This window comes from Spinacia oleracea, chromosome 6 (assembly GCF_020520425.1).
Source record: "Spinacia oleracea cultivar Varoflay chromosome 6, BTI_SOV_V1, whole genome shotgun sequence".
In the NCBI taxonomy this organism is placed as follows: Eukaryota; Viridiplantae; Streptophyta; class Magnoliopsida; order Caryophyllales; family Amaranthaceae; genus Spinacia; species Spinacia oleracea.
Window position 1 is genome coordinate 138905378 of NC_079492.1, and position 17005 is coordinate 138922382.

Consider the following 17005-nt stretch of genomic DNA (forward strand, 5'->3'; position numbering starts at 1 on the left):
GTCACGGGTTTTATATTCGATATTCGATATTCGATATTCGATATTCTGTGCAAATTGCTCTATGACAAAACTTTCCTCATACTTTGGGCCCCATCTCCCACCACTTTCCTCAGTGAACTATCCCATGCTCACGTTATTAAGTCCATGATCAACTAACGGTTTTTTCCACAGGTAGCAAACGAGTCATTTAGATTGATTTCATTTGATTCAAGACTCCGAGTCAATGAATTCTGCAATGTATTAATATTAAGTATGAGCTATACTTTTGGTTTAGGTAAAAGTAGAGGTATCGAAAGATCGTAGGTAGCATGTCAAATTATGGATGTTAACAAATTTAGTCGGTTAAAGTTATAAGGTGATGTTAATAACCTAAAATCAGATCCCAAATAGGTGAAGTTATTATTATCTTTTTTACCGCCTACCATCATTCTGGATGCACATTATTGTTTTTACATGTTGGGCACTATAGGTTAGCACCATAAGCATTTGATTGGACCTCCACTAATAAGGTCTTTTGTGGATTAAGTTAATTGACAATATTAGTAATTTCTAAAGGCTATTGAGTAAACCAAATAGAGATTGTAAGCTACAACTAGTAGTAGTGGTGGACTAGTGGGTCTTAAGTGTGCTCTTCCTTTTCTTAGTGCACTTTTTGTTGTGCACGTTATGGACATATTGTTACCTTAATCTGTAGCCCATATTTCTGGTTTTTTAACTTTGTTGTCAGCCATTTGTTTCCCTTACCTAAAAAAAATATGCCAAACTACTCCTTAAGTGTTCTTATATACGCGGATAAACTCATGATAACATTAAGATCATGTTGGGTTTAGAAAGACTGAAAATCGATAAGTACGAAAGATTAGGAAATTATAAACAATGAATTTTGATCCATAAAATTAAAAAGTACGAGAATGCGAATTGACAAAAAAAATATAAAAAAATACGAGAATGTTTTAATCAGTAAAAAAATAATAATTTAAATTAACGAAAATTGATTGAATCTTACGCGATACCCTGCTTGTTGCGAGAGCCTCTCTAAAGGCAATGGGGTAACGACAATAAGCGAAAATCTATTTAGGATAACAGGCTTATGGATCAATTTAGAAGGTTGTTGAAGAACTGTAAATAGAAGGTTGAGGACAAAGATTTGGATAATTTGAAGAGCTTTACCCAAACTTGATTGGATCAAAGCTGGATTGATAGAAATGTGACAGCTTGTATAATCAATCAAGGGTTGTGTGCACAACTCTGAATCTTAGCTATTAAACAAAGATCAGCAAAGTTGTGTGCACAACTTTGGCATTGCAAGAATTTTTGTCTTACAAATTACTCATGGCTAATGCCTAATCATTTGTATCCATCCTTCTACTGCCAAATCAATTGCACATAATAAGGGTGATGATGACTTAATGAGCCAAGACTGTTTCAAACAATCAAACTTATCGAATACATGACTTCGTTCGTTTATACTCCCTCTGTTCCTGAATACTTGCAACAGTTTGACTGACACATTAAAGAAGCTTATGGTCAAACTAGTGTCTTCACAACAACGTATTACATGAACAAAGTTAATGTATAAATAGTGCAAAAATCAAACTATTGCAAGTATTCATGAACAGAGGAAGTACCTCACGATTATTTCTCCGAAATTTGGTCATGATTATTTCGACTCACCTAGTTTAAGTCTCAATCCGATAGTTTTTCTCGTAAGCAGGCTAGACTCATTATCACCTTTAGCAACACATAGCACATTCTCGATCTATAACACATGGAAAACAAACCTGCTGATATGCCTGCTTGCCCTGCTACCATCCAAAAAAGATGAGGACATGCTGCATCATAAGGCCAGTCATGTTCCTAACCATTATGGGAACAGTTTTAACTTCCGTGAGCTTCCTTAACCTTATACGAAAAGTAAATACAACTTTATAAAGTGAGTAGTATAACATTACGAAACGAAGTGAGTAAGACCATGTTCTTTTGAACTGAACTGAACTAGACTGAATTTCTCTAAAATTCAACCAAAAGACCAGTGCCTAACTATAATTCCACTCCTCCCAAGTCCCAATTATGGAGTATATAAATACACACACAAACACAACCTCAAATTCATCTTTTCTAAACAAGCCAAAACCAAACCACATTTTCCCCAAAATGCATCTAAAAGGCAGTTCTTTAACAACCTTTGAGGTAACAAGAAACAAGATATTTAGTTAAACTACCTATCTTTATTTTCTATTGCAAACCATAATCTGATTACACTTTAATTAATTTATTTTCTTTCCAAATTCAATTTTGTTTTCAGGTACCAAGAATGGCTGCAGTATTATTTTGTATAGTTTTCTTAGTTGGAATAATCATGAATGCGAACGGTGTCGAAGGAAGAAGAACAACAAGAAAAACAGTGTCTGATAACTTTGAGTATGCAGCAATGAACTGCAGAAGTCATTGTGCTTCTATCACTGATTTTGGAGGTGTAGGTGATGGAACCACCTCTAACACCAAAGCTTTTCAGACAGCCGTTAATCATCTTAGCCAGTTTCAATCAGACGGTGGAGCTATGCTGTTTGTTCCTCCTGGGAAATGGTTAACTGGAAGCTTCAATCTTACTAATCACTTCACTCTTTTTCTTCACAAGGATGCTGTTCTTTTAGCTTCTCTGGTTTGTTTTTCTTTAATCTCATTTTTAATTACTTTGGTTTTAGAATGTTATTTGTTTTAATTAAATATTATTGAACAGTTACACAATTACTGAATGCCAAATTTTCTAGTCAAGAGTGTTTTTTTATTAGATTTTATAGACTAAACTAGTTAAGATTGATCCTGAGTTTTAGGTACCTTTTCCAAAACTTTATCGACTAAACTAGTTGACATCCACTCTAGTACAGAGTTTTAGACACTTATTACTTCCTCCATTCTTTATTAAATGACACAATTTTTTTGTCACGTTTGCCAATGCAATATTTCAACCATTAATACCTTTTATTATCAATGGTTAAAAATTATAAAAGTTTGATATTATAAATCTATAGGATGAGACGATTATAACAAGACCCCACATGACTATATTTTTTGTTAAGTATAAATCACAATGGTCAAAGTATATTATATGAATAGTGCCAAAAGTACAATTGTGTCATTTAAAAAAGAATGGAGGAAGTATTATTTAAGGTTGCACATTTAACTTGATAGTTTCATCAATTCCTCCCATTTCTAATTCAGTTTGAACATCTGCTTGATCTTGAAATCCTACCACTCAAAACTAATCAAGCTAAGTTAAGATACAATTAATGTAATAGCAGTGACACCAATTAACTAAGACCTGCAATAATAGACTTGGCAAAAGTGACCTGTACACGATCCGGATTTCCCAAGACAAACCCATCCAAGTAAAAATGTAATGTTACTAGTGCAGATAATTATCACAACAAGCTAACTGATAAAAGACTAAAACTGACCTGAAATTGTACCAAATGACTGGTAATCTGTACAATACAATCCTTTACTTCAGAAAATAGATGGTAATTAGTCCCTTAATCACTCATACTGCAACAGGACTTGAACGAGTGGCCTTTGATCGCGCCATTGCCATCATACGGTCAAGGAAGAGATGCTCCTGGTGGAAGATATGCCAGCCTGATCACTGGAAGCAACCTCACAGATGTGATAATCACAGGTACTATTGAAGCACTGTAATAATGTAACCAAAGTTTTTTCTGTTGGTTTTTTTTGCTTATTATTGCATTAATTGAGATTAACCCAAGTATTTTTGTGTCTGAATTTGGTGTATTACCAGGGGAAAATGGCACAATTAATGGTCAAGGTGATTGGTGGTGGCAGAAATTTCACCATAAACAGCTTAAGAACACAAGGCCTTACTTAATAGAGCTCATGTACTCTGACAGTATTCAAATTTCCCACCTTACACTTATTGATTCTCCTTCATGGAATATTCATCCTGTTTATAGCAGGTTATTAACTTTCTCTTCATTACCTTATTTACCGTCAATTCTCTTGAATTTCCGGCATCTTTTATGGTGATTAATACAAATATTTTGTGATGACAGCAATATACTAATTCAAGGCATCACAATTAGTGCTCCGGTTAATTCTCCGAACACTGATGGAATTAACCCAGGTATATTCATGTTCTTTTATTGAATAGAGAAGATAGTGGTGGTACTTCGGATAGTTTTAGTGATACCTTAAAGGCTCCGTTTGGTAGGGCATAAAATATTTTCTTGGAAAACAATTTTCCTATATTTTCAATTTTACATTTTTTAGTTGCAAAGGAGTGTAAAACCATTTTCTCTATTAGTAAAATTGCTCACCCAATGATGGAAAACCATTTTCCTTTCAAAATGAAGGGAAAACTGTTTTCCTTCCTTTTCCTTATCTTCTCTCTTGTCCACTCCTCTCACTAGCTACCTACTTATTTTCCCTTTCAGTTTCCTTTTATTTCATCATTTTTTTTACATGGAACCAAACAACAGAAAACTAATTTTGGAATTGTGTTTTCCTTGAAAATCATTTTACATTGGAAATGTTTTACACCCAACCAAACGGAGCCTAAATGATTGCTATGGTTGAATGGTTGGAAGGTACAAGTTTTGTTGGTATCTGCAAAGGGGTTATCTATAATAAATTTTATGTTAAGCTAATTACATGTGTTTTGTCCTGTCTTTTGTATGCAGACTCCTGCACAAACACAAGAATTGAAGACTGCTACATTGTTTCTGGGGATGATTGTGTTGCTGTGAAGAGTGGGTGGGACGAGTACGGGATCTCCTTCGGAATGCCAACAAAGCAGCTTGTGATCCGCCGTTTGACATGTATCTCTCCAACAAGTGCTGTAATAGCTCTAGGTAGCGAGATGTCAGGTGGAATACAAGATGTCAGGGCAGAGAACATATTAGCAATAAACTCAGAATCAGGTGTGAGAATCAAGACAGGAGCAGGAAGAGGAGGATATGTGAAGGACATATATGTGAAAGGTTTTACAATGCATACAATGAAATGGGCGTTTTGGATGACAGGAAATTACGGGTCACACCCTGATGACAAGTATGATCCTAAAGCTCTTCCTACCATACAAAACATAAACTACAGAGATATGGTAGCTGATGGTGTGCAAATGGCAGCTAGGTTAGAAGGGATTTCAGGTGATCCTTTCACTGAAATCTGTATATCAAATGTGACTATATCATTGGCTGCTAAACCTAAGAAAATTCAGTGGGCTTGTACTGATGTTTCCGGGATTTCGAGTGGTGTATCGCCTAATCCTTGTGATGCATTGGCCGATCAAGGAGCAGATCATATGACAGAATGTCAGTTTCCTGAAGAACCCTTGCCAATCGATGATGTTGAACTACGAAAGTGTTCTTACAAGAGAAAGTATGTTTGATGGGTAAGATGTCAGTCTAGAAGCAAAGAAGATATGAATGAATGTTTATGTTTTCAACATATTCTTCTGTCTGGAAGTGAATTGTTGCTGTTTACCATACAGAATGAGGAAGGATTGTACAAGATTTGTGGAAAAGTTAACAGTTTCGAGTAGTTCCATGGAATGTATTTCAAATTCCCCCCCTCCCAAAGAAAGGGAGCTAGCTTAAGAGAAACATATCAGTGTATTTATGGAAATGAAATTCAGAAGTTGAGTGAAAAACTCCAAAAACTACTATGAATGTCTCAAAACTACTATCTCATGGTATCAACTTATACTGATATACTTGCCAAAAGAACAATATTACTGGAATACTCGCTGAGAAATTACTGATCACATAAAAAGTTGTCACGTTTCCTAAAATAAGTTTGATTTATATGATTTCCTTTCCTTAAATATGAGCAAGACGGACAACTGATTTCAGACAGATAGAGTTTCAGACATGTACTAGACATACTATATTTCCTAGTTACAAAGGATGAGACATTGCGAAAGTAGAAGCAGGATATCAGAGTGAATACAGGTTGAATGCAGAGAATGTATTCAACTTGAGTAAATATACAGAGTCAAGAGGTTCTGAACAAGTTATACAAAATAAACTAAAATAACTGAATTAAAAGTATTTAAGAGGTCATATAATTGTCCATAATCTAATTTCTAGCTATAGGGTACTCCGATTTCCTTATTTTTCCTACTATCTCATTAATTCTTTTACAGGGAACCAAAGCTAAATACATAATCCAAATTTGGCAGACATTTTGGAGTGAAAGAACTGGATGCTGACTCTTGACAAACAGCTTCAATTTATCTAAAAAGGCGGTCTCCTCCACGAATAAGCAGGGTATCCAGGAGTAAAAACTGCAGGAAACTACCTTTTGTAGCAGAAGCAAAGCAATTTGTCCTTCCATTTTTAACTTAATGAGCTGGATCTGGGTTAAACTTGACTGATTCCTTCCAGATAAGCTCTTTGACATTCTCTTCTGTCAAGGATGTTTGCTCGAAATCAAAACGGAAAGGTGCTGAGCAGATGGGTTCATCATTAATGTCATGGAGAGAGGCTAAGTGTGGGTGACACAGTGCCTCGTCCACTGTAAACAGAAGAAGACTAGTTAGAAGATGAACCAAGAAAGTACTACTTAAATGTTAATACACAGATGGAAATTTGTTATACCGGTAATGCGTTTGTTGGGATCAAAGACAAGCATCTTCTCTAACAGATCAGTGGCTGCTGGAGACATGTTAGGGAACCTTGCTGAGAACTGCTGCTTGGGGTACTGAGGGAGCTGTTTCACGTACCTCCTCGCATGGTTACTTCGCAGAAATCCTAAGCTTGAATCATCTGGTGACCCTATCAACTTTTAGACCCAAAACGACATATGTTTTAGTATGGTTACTGAGAAACAGATAGATTAAAGGTACATTTGATCTTATTTCTGCAAAATGCTAGGTCTAAAATATCCAAGGATACAAAACTTGTCTACTTAAGTAGGGCATCAAACAATCAAGAAAGCATCAAAGCACAAGGAAAGTTCGAATATACATCAGGCTTTGTTCTGTTCACCTTATTTCCACTTATTTCAGGAAAATTAAGGGTTGACCAAATACAATTTATTATTAAAATAAGTTTTGATAAGTTCTAATAAGTTCGGATAACTTCAGATAAGATAAGTTCAGAAAAAATAAGTAAAAATCAGGTGAATAGAGCGCACCCTGATTTACTCAGCTCCAAGAAACTAAAATATTTGCATAACAATTTCAAGGTTATGCACATTAGAAGTTGGCTAGCATAATTTTAATAGAATTTACCAGCTGAAGAGAGCATCAAATGTCAAGGCAACTTCAGAGGATGCCTTCCTCAAGCTTAACCAAGTACTTCAAAGTTTGAGCTTCTAACATACTTCCTCATGAACTGAATTTCAGAGGAATAAATTTTAACTAGAAAATTAGAGGGGGGGGGGGGGGGGGGGGTAAAACATTACCTCAGTAATAAGCCTTAGTTGGTGAACATAATCTTTGCCTGGGAACAAGGGTTCTCTTGTCATGATTTCACCAAATATACAACCAACAGACCAGACATCAATTGCAGCCGTGTATTCCGAACAATTAAGGAGCAACTCAGGAGCTCGATACCAGCGAGTTACAACATACTCAGTCATAAAATCTGTCTCAGTGGTGGTCCTAGCCAGCCCGAAATCTCCAATCTTTAGGTCACAGTTCGCGTTTAGAAGTAAATTACTGGGCTTGAGATCGCGATGTAAGACCTTTGCAGAGTGTACATATTTTAAGCCACGTAAGAGCTGATATAAGAAGTACTGCAGTTCACAAAATATGTCAGTCTCTTTCAACAACTTAGATGGAGCAAAGGTTACAGATAGCTCAATATTTTCAGCTGTTATGCTTGTTAAATCATAAGAGCAGAGTGAACTTTCCAAAATTTACATATAAGGATGAGATGGCCAAGAAGAAAGCAGTCTAAAGAACTTAAAGTATGTTTAAACATGCAGAAAATTTATCGCTTAAAAAACATTTGGTGCAGAAACAATGCACGGAACTGTAGAAGGCACTTCTACATAATACAATGCAGAATTGAGAAAGTACATGTTGAAGTCGGTGTAAATGAGGTCTTTTAGATCTTTGGAGCTATATTGAACCATTAATGCATTGTTTCCAAAGATTCTCCGAGTAGAGTGAGATTTCATCAGTTTTCATTGAGACTCTACAACTTATCTAGTTTAACAGAAGCAAATGAACCACAATAAGGTGTGTTTGGTTAAGAGGAAAATCGTATTCAAGAAAACTAATTCTCTCAATTTTTTCAGCACTTGGTTTATAAAGGGGTGAAAATAATTTCATGAGGATGAAAAAGATTCTCCTTTTTGAAGGAGAGAATGCCACAAACCTGGCAATGATCATCAGTCAAAGCTTGGTTAGAGCGAATTATCTGATGAAGATCAGTATCCATCAGTTCATAAACAATGTAAACATCATTGAATGCTTCTCTCTTTGGTGGTCGAATGATATCCTTAATCGCAATAATCTGCAGAAAACCAAGAAAATTAGTTTCTGACAAAATCCACTTAATCTAGAGAATACTCACCCTAAAAGTTCAAGAAAACAACTTAGTGTCTAAAAGACTAGTATATCTGTATATGGCATCAAAAGGAGATTGTACAGATTGAGAAAAGTGAAATTTTAACAATTTAAAGCCTAACACACCTAGAGAATCTGAGAAAGATAGCTCACATTTTCATGATCCATATGGCGAAGTAGTTTGATCTCTCTCAGTGTCCTTTTTGCATCTACTATATTGTCGAATGCATTACCAATCTTCTTGATAGCAATTTCATGGTGTGTTTCTGAATTAACAGCAGCACTGGAAACAAAAAAAAAATGTGTTATTTCTCTGACATTTATCAACCCAATTAGTAAACGTCACTTCCCTAAACCGGTAAGCCAAACAAACACCAACTCTTTCCCATGTACTTTGAGACGTATTACCACTGATAACCTTGTCTAAAGGAGTACTCCATTTAGCACAAAAAGCCACGAACGAGGCAGGAGGCAAGGCATACTCCACAAATAGAACTGTAATATGTAAGGCAGTTCTCACAAACTTAAAATTAGGCTTATGTGAGGAATCAGGAAAGTCCAAGTCTCAAAACTTATTTTGAACCATGAAATAGGAACTCCTATTCTGATCGTCCAAAACAAGTTAACTGATAAGTTCATTCCTTAAACTTCTCATTGTTTCTTAAGGGGGTGAAGTCAAGAATTGATGTAAATGTCTCCACACACTTGTTCATCAAAGACAGAAAAGTTCTTATCAAACCTGTAAGTACTAGTTCATATCCTCATTCATATATGCTTCAGAACTGTCATTCATATATGCTTCAGAACTGTCAGCAGGGAGCTGTCTGTATAGTTGAAAACTAGTCCTGTTTTCACCTAAAACATCATAATGTACAAATACTCCAAGCACTGAAACCGCCTATCGTGTAATGAAGCAAGATCAACATACTCCAACTTTAAACTTTCAGAAGATAGATGACAAACTTAACACTAGATAATCATAACTTTTGAAAACCAAACTCGAACTCGAATTCAAACAATTGTTTATGGAGGCGCATATACACAATATCACCCCATACACCAAGTGTTGTTTCCTATAGAGAAAAATCTTGTACAAGGTAGTGTCACAATAACTTATTGTGAAACCGGTATGACCTTCCTAAAGGGAAAATATCTTTGGGTCTTACCATACTCTTTGCTAATACTAATCCCACCTGCCCTCCATCACGTTTTAGTTGTCACGTTACTAGTTCAAATTACATCATCAACGTAATTATTGACTCCGAACTGAGATTATCACAACCAAACCGAAGAACATTAGTCCATCCGTCATTTCCTTGGCTAAAATAAAAACACAACACCACTCAAAATTTCAATCTAGGATTATAAAATGAAACTCACATAACAATTAACAAATATATCAAGCAAACACCCTACCAAATATGTATGTGTCCTAGTGGTTAAGACTTAAGACTAGGAACAAATAATAATACTCCCTCCGTCCCTTAACACTCGCACCAGTTTGACCGGTGCGAATTCTAAGATATTTGAATTAACTTATTAATTTAATGGGTGTTAGTTGATAGTGGGATATTTTTTTAATATAGTTAGTGGGAAATAGGTAAAAGGTGGAGAGTGGTGAGTGGAGGTGTAAATTTTTAAATAATTTTTTTTTGTAGGGAGTAGGGAATAGGGTGTAAGTGGGGTTAGTAAGTAGGTGTGAGAAATAATATAATATTGGTATAAATTTTCATTTATAGAAGCGGTAAAAGTATTAAGGGACGGGCCGAAAAGGAAAGCGGTGCGAGTATTAAGGGGCGGAGGGAGTATATGGTAGGTCACATTTTCGAATCCCCTCCTCAGTTGTAACTTATATTATGCACAATTGCAGTAGAAAAAACCCCAAGAAGAAAAAGAGAGAGCATACCAAACAAGGCCAGAAGCGCCACGGCCAATGGGACGAATAGGAGGAACATACTTAGAAGAAACCTCAAATAAGCTGCCATGGACATTGTACTGAACATAACGACCCCCGTGTGTCATCACTCCTTTAATTTTGGATTCTTGGTTGCCATCTCCTCCTCCTGTTGAGTGCAATGCTTCGAAACAATCCATATTTTCTCTCTCCTCCTCTTTCTCTCTCTACAACTACACTCTCTTCTTCTTCCTCTCGTTTAGGAGTGAGAGAAGTGTGAGTTTTGCAACCAAAAACAACGGGAAAAGGGAGGAAGAAGAAGAAGAAAGACCAAAACCCCCGGGTTTTCAATTTTTGATTGTGGGGTTGAAAGGAAAAAGAAGGGAAACAAAAGTCTCTTTTTTTCAAATTCCGTGAACTGAAAACGGACTTCTTTCTTCATGGGTTTCTGTTCCACGTGTCCCCTTTTCATGATGTTTACGGGTCTTTTATTCGCTTTTTTTAATCACAAACTAATATAGGACCCGTGCGATGCACGGTTTATATATTTTAACTTCAAAAGGTCTTGCGCGCACAAGGTGTACAATAAATTTATTATACACCAAGATAACTTTTACTCATTTTTCTGTAACTTTAACCTAGTTTTGATTAACTTTTATACTAGTAAAAAGAAAGTCGATAGATAAACATTTTAAAGGGTTAAATGATTAATTTTATACATTATTAGTGATTTTGAAGAAATAAGTTTTATTAAAATTAAAAAAACAATCACTAAAAAATAGATAACTTTTACATATATAAGCTTAACTTTTAAGCATTTTGAGTTAACTTTTACTACGGTGTACAATATTTATTGTACAACCCTTGTAAATAAGAATTTGTGTTTTAACTTTAAGTGCAAAGTTAAATTAATTTAGAAAAAAGAAACATAGAAAAATACGTAGATTATTTTATTCTTTTTCACGCATTACCCATGATTTCATATTAGGTATAAAAATCAGTTATCATCCTATACTATGAGAGATGTCAATTCTAAACCTGAATCGTTGAACCCATTAGGTTGGTTCGATCGTTTAGAACCCAAACCGTTAATAACCCGCGAGCTGGAACCCAAAACCAGATCCGATTATATTCAACCCGAACCGACCGAAAAATATTAACCCAATTAGATTTGAAACCCGATAACAAACCATTCCAGCAACAACCAGAACCGAATGGATCTGAAACCCGTTAATAACCCAATCCGCTTCAATCCGAACCGTTGGACCCGAGGAAAACCCATTGACAACCCGAACTGTTTTAACCCGTAACCCGCTTAATTCGAACCATTTACAACCCGTAACTCGTTTAATTCGAATCGTTTACAACCCATAACCAGTTTAATCCCGTTACCGATTTTAAATTCTTAACCCTTATAAAGTTAGTTATTGGCTTTGTCCCCCTAATTTAACAATTTAACATCCCTATATTCGATAAATAATCAACTTTTAGCCTGCACATCCGCACCCGTCTATTATTCTCATCCATACCCCCTCCATCATTGATAGGAATGATTTTCATCCCTTCCAATCCCCGTTTTGAGAGGTGCAAAATAAAATGCATCCCCTCTTCATCACCCTCCCCCGTGTATCCACACCCGCCTCAAACCCACCCCTAGCCTCAATTTTTTTTTTTTTAAGACAGTTTTGAATTTTAAAACTCTATTCTAGAGTATTTAACAATTCTTTTGTTTGATTAGAATAATTAAGTAAATAAGCAAAAAATTATAATAGGAAATTTATTAGTAATTTTTTTATATATTCATAACTAACGTGGTAGAACTTTTAGTAAGTGTTAGTTATGCATATTATATTTGGTAAAAAACAATGAACCATTTGATATTACGATTCTCACCCATATTTTCGGAATATACTATTTGCGTGAGATTATACGGCTGTAAAATATTTGATGTTATAAATTATTGTTAAGTTTAATTATTTATATTAAAGGAGAGGTGAATCAATGAGTGATATTTGTCATCACTACATTGATTTCCACTCTTTTAGTAAAAAAAATTATATTATAAGATAATCAAATAAAAAACAACACTTGTCAGCACCATGTAATAGATTTGGAGTTTGAGGGGAAAATAACGTATTGTGTATTAAATTATTTATACATAATTATAAGAATCTTTAAAAATGAAAATCTTAGTAAGTTATATTTTTATGTTATATTTTTAGGATGTTTATTATCAACACAATCTAAAGATTTATAATGCCAATCAATAATATTTTCTTTGTGCATATTTTTCCTTAAATAAAACAAACAAATTTTGACTAATATTTTTAATTATTTTTTATATTAAAAGAGAGGCGAATCATGGAGTGACATTTGTTATCATCACATTGATTTCCTCTCTTTTAGTATATTATATAAATACTCTGTATTATGTAGTCCGTAATAGATTTTTATTGAGAGATAGTTAGAAAAAAAATATTTTAATTATTTTAAAAGAGAGGTCAATCAATGAGTGACATTTGTCATCACCACATTGATTTCCTCTCTTTTAGTATATTATATAGATTCTTATTTACAATGGGTGTATAATAAATATTGTATACCGAAATAAAAGTTAACTCAAAATTCTTAAAAGTTAAGCTTATATATGTAAAAGTTATCTATTTTGAAGTGACAATTTTTTTCATTTTAGTAAAACTTATTTATTCAAAATCACTGATAATGTATAAAATTAATCATTTCTATCAACTTTTTTTTACTAATATAAAAGTTAATCAAAACTAGGTTAAAATTACGAAAAAAGGGGTAAAAGTTATCTTGATGTACAATAAATTTATTGTACACCTTGTACGCACAAGACCTTTTGTTTTTTAATACTTCATACTTACTCCTTCCAGTCTCAATTACTTGGTTAATTTCATGGGCACTCAACACTCAAGTCACATTTTTCTAATCACATTTTATATTTCTATAAGTAATGTAAAAATTTATTCGAGATAAATGAATGAAATATATTATGAAAAGTTTTACCCTTTTCGAAAATTGACCAAACATATAAATTTTGAATATTTATCTTATAGATCAACTTCAATGTTTGTAGCTGAAGACGCTTGCAATTTACAAAAGTCTCAAGCAAAAGTTTCAAATTTGAATATTGGAGTGTTTTTGATAAATTTGGCTTGGCTAAGCAAATAAGCTAATTTGCTTGAGAAAAAACTAACCAATTAGAATGTGAGTTATAATTACAATAAAGTTTAAAGTAAATGATATGTGGAAGTGGAAGCTAATTAAATATTAAGCTAGTTCGGTAAATTAACTTACCATTAAAACAAAAACTAGCTAGAAAGTAATTTAACTTAAAATCTTAAGTGGCATGACAAACTATTTTGACTATTAACTTGCCCTTAAGGTTGCCCTTAAAAGCTATTTCAAAAATGAAATTCTAACGGGTAAGTTAGGTAATGTTAATGATAGTTAACGACTCAGAGAGGACAAGGTTTTGTCTTGTTAATTGCGCTTAAAATGTACAATTCGATTAGGGCTATGTTCATCAATACTAGCGGTAGCAGATCGGGTAGCGGTTAGCAGTTGAGTAGCGGGTAGTTGTTAAAGTGGCGGGTAGCGTTGAACAGTAGTGGGTGACGGTTAGTTGTCAAAGTAGTGGCAACTAATATGAGTATTCGGTAAAGTAGCGGTTGATATTAAAATACAATGAAAACTATAAATTGTTTAAAACTTTACTATAAATTTATCGAACGTTACCTGCTCTTTTTGAACCCCACCAAGGGCCTTTTTCGGTGGTAGCTTTTGAGACAGCAGGTAGCGTTTTGACCATTTCAATACTCTACTTGTCAAATTTGTGAGCGTTTGGCAAGTTCAGGTATTGGTTGGGTAGCTTTTGCCAAACATTAAAATTAGTAGATTTTTAAGGTAGCGGGTAGCGTTTGACAAATTTATAGTAAAGTTTTAAATAATATTTTAGCTTTTATTTTATTTTACAATATCAACTGCTACTTTTACCAAACACTCATATTAGTTACCCGCTACTTTGACAACTAACCGCTACCAGATACTATTCACCGCTACCCGCTAACTGCTACCCGCTACCGCTAATTTTGCCGAACAAGGCATAATTTTAATGTTTGACAAAAGCTACCTTACCGCTACCTCTTCCGCTAACCGTTACCTAACCCCGCTACCTTGCCAAAACACTTACAGATTTTACAAGTATCTTCTTGACTAGGCCAAATTATTACCGCCATACACGTCCTAAAAGTAGTAAATTATGGTCTTGTTTCCTACCTTTCATTCTACCGCGTATTATTAAATTTGTTTTCCCCTTAGACTTGTCAGTTGTCGATTACCCTTTACAATTAGATGTAAAAATAACGTAATATCAAGTTGTGGAATGTGAAGTACTTCAATTGACCAACTTATTCAATTTTTATCTCCAAAGGACCAAGATACATAGAATTTTGATCAACTTTATACGGCCGTACCTTGTGGTGCACTTCTAATTTGTAGCAACTTTTTTGTTCATTTAATTTTTCGGATTTTTCATGAAATACCCCCGAATTATGGCGTAATTCACCAAATGCCCCTCGACTTTCAGAAATTCACCAAATGCCCCTCACAAATGACTTAATACCCAAAATACCCTTACTAATGATGCGCCGTTAGTCCTCCGTTAACCTAATTTTCAAATTCACCAAATACCCCTATTTTAATACTTATTTCACCAAATACCCTTATTCAGAAACTTATTTCACCAAATACCAATAACTTAAAATTACTCATTTTGATGCTCAACGGCTAGTTTTTGTGTTTGAAAATTAGCCGTTGCTTATTGTTTGCTTATAAATACTCTTTTTCTGACGGTTTATTGTAGTTTTCCTATTATTTTGTTAATTTCATATCATTTTTGTCATGAGTTTTCTTTCAAAATCATCATCCACACCCAATGAGTCCACATATGTAAGAGTCCCAAATAAATTTTGTTATCATGGGAGAAAATTTGACATCCGAATATCTGATACAACACTCAATCTGAAGCTCCGGTACAACACTAAAACATAAAACACTCCTAAAAACACCTCAAAACGTCGCAACTCTTCAAGAAAATAGCTACTTCTTTTGTACCTTATTCTTTATGTGACCAATTAATTATATTTACCATGAAATCGGAAGGTATTCCTTTTTCAATATGGGAAATATCTTTAACATATGCAAACAGATTAAAAATAAAGCTCTTATTAATTTGATTCTAACGCATATGTTCCAGCTACCTCGGCTTCTATTGCTTCCATGCCACATATTTAACGTTAACTCCCTTTTGTCTCCTGTCTCTACTGCCTCCAAACATCTTTCTTCAATCTCCTAACTTTCTCTCAACCTTACAGTCGAGGCATAAAGGTTTTCCCACTTTTCTTTTGAGCTAGGTCCTATTGACATGGTCAGATTTATGGACAAATGTCTATTTTTGGATTTGAGGGAACAAGAAAAAAAAAATGAAACTAAGGTATGTTCCAAAGCTCATGAACCAGTGAAAAAACATGAATCTTGGCACAAAGATTTGCCTCCAAACTCAAGATTTTCACATCATGAATCCAAGTTGAAATCGAGGTTGTGATAAAAATGTATGTGTTATTGAACTTGATTTCTTAGTTTCTTTACCATTCGGACAATAAGAAAATTAAGGTGTTAGCTTTAGATTGAATTACTTCAGCTTCACTTACATAAGATCCCTTTGAAAATGGGGTTTTTTGGCCTTTTGCTCAGCTAAAGTGCATTGTCTTTACTGGATGAGGCCTGAACTTATTGGATCATAATTGAAACTTACTGAGTGTTGTATCGGAGCCTCAGATGGAAATTTCCTCCCATAATATTAGAAATTGTTTGGGACTCTTACATATGTGGATTCATGGGTGTGGATGATGATTTTGAAAGAAAACTCATGACAAAAATGATATGAAATTAACAAAACAATAGAAAAACTACAATAAATAGTCAGAAAAGGGGTTTTTATAAGCAAACAATAAGCAACGGCTAATTTTCAAACATAAAAACTAGCCGCTGAGCATCAAAATGGGTAATTTTAAGTTATGTGTATTTGGTGAATTAAGTTTCAGAATAGGGGTATTATATGAAATAAGTTATAAAATAGGGGTATTTGGTGAATTTAAAAATTAGGCTAACGGAGGACTAACGGCGCGTCATTAGTAAGGGTATTTTGGGTATTAAGTCATTTGTGAGGGGCATTTGGTGAATTTCTGAAAGTCGAGGGGCATTTGGTGAATTACGCCATAATTCGGGGGTATTTCATGAAAAATCCGTTAATTTTTTATTTATCATATTAACTTTACCTTTTATTATGGTACCCAAAAAAAAAGTAAAATGAAAATATGTGGATAATGTTAAAACACTTGCATGATCAAAATTGAATAAGAGAAATGTTAACTAATTAAAAATGCTTTCTAGAGGATTTGGTTGTTGTTAAAAGTTCACGAGATATGAGCTCTTAGTCTCTTACTCACAAGCATGACATTGTTGTGTAGCTCTTTCCCTATCCAAATGTCACT

The 17005-nt window shown here is 34.3% G+C and overlaps 2 protein-coding genes across 2 annotated transcripts; one reads left to right on the forward strand and one right to left on the reverse strand.

The window, feature by feature from the left end:
• The first annotated feature begins 2033 nt into the window (after positions 1 to 2033).
• On the forward strand, positions 2034 to 5677 carry LOC110784931 (probable polygalacturonase). Its single transcript, XM_021989370.2, has 6 exons — positions 2034 to 2190; positions 2306 to 2662; positions 3556 to 3676; positions 3797 to 3971; positions 4068 to 4138; positions 4695 to 5677. The coding sequence occupies exons 1-6, from the start codon at positions 2071 to 2073 to the stop codon at positions 5402 to 5404; spliced, it is 1554 nt and encodes a 517-aa protein (XP_021845062.1). The 5' UTR covers positions 2034 to 2070; the 3' UTR covers positions 5405 to 5677.
• A 284-nt stretch (positions 5678 to 5961) lies between these two features.
• LOC110784930 (mitogen-activated protein kinase 4) lies at positions 5962 to 10833 on the reverse strand. The gene is made up of 6 exons (XM_021989369.2): positions 10440 to 10833; positions 8687 to 8816; positions 8343 to 8480; positions 7423 to 7755; positions 6615 to 6798; positions 5962 to 6531 (listed from the first exon to the last, which is right to left on the reverse strand). The coding sequence occupies exons 1-6, from the start codon at positions 10625 to 10627 to the stop codon at positions 6359 to 6361; spliced, it is 1146 nt and encodes a 381-aa protein (XP_021845061.1). The 5' UTR covers positions 10628 to 10833; the 3' UTR covers positions 5962 to 6358.
• Positions 10834 to 17005: the final 6172 nt, after the last annotated feature.

Bases quoted from the DNA above. Each gene is read 5' to 3' on its own strand.
- LOC110784931 (XM_021989370.2), top strand. From the start codon at position 2,071: ATGGAGTATATAAATACACACACAAACACAACCTCAAATTCATCTTTT. The intron at 2,191-2,305 runs GTAACAAGAAAC...TTTTGTTTTCAG, and splicing joins GTTCTTTAACAACCTTTGAG to GTACCAAGAATGGCTGCAGT. The intron at 3,972-4,067 runs GTTATTAACTTT...TTGTGATGACAG, and splicing joins ATTCATCCTGTTTATAGCAG to CAATATACTAATTCAAGGCA.
- LOC110784930 (XM_021989369.2), bottom strand. From the start codon at position 10,627: ATGGATTGTTTCGAAGCATTGCACTCAACAGGAGGAGGAGATGGCAAC. The intron at 6,799-7,422 runs GTAATGTTTTAC...TGGGTCTAAAAG, and splicing joins AACTAAGGCTTATTACTGAG to TTGATAGGGTCACCAGATGA. The intron at 6,532-6,614 runs GTATAACAAATT...TTCTGTTTACAG, and splicing joins TCCCAACAAACGCATTACCG to TGGACGAGGCACTGTGTCAC.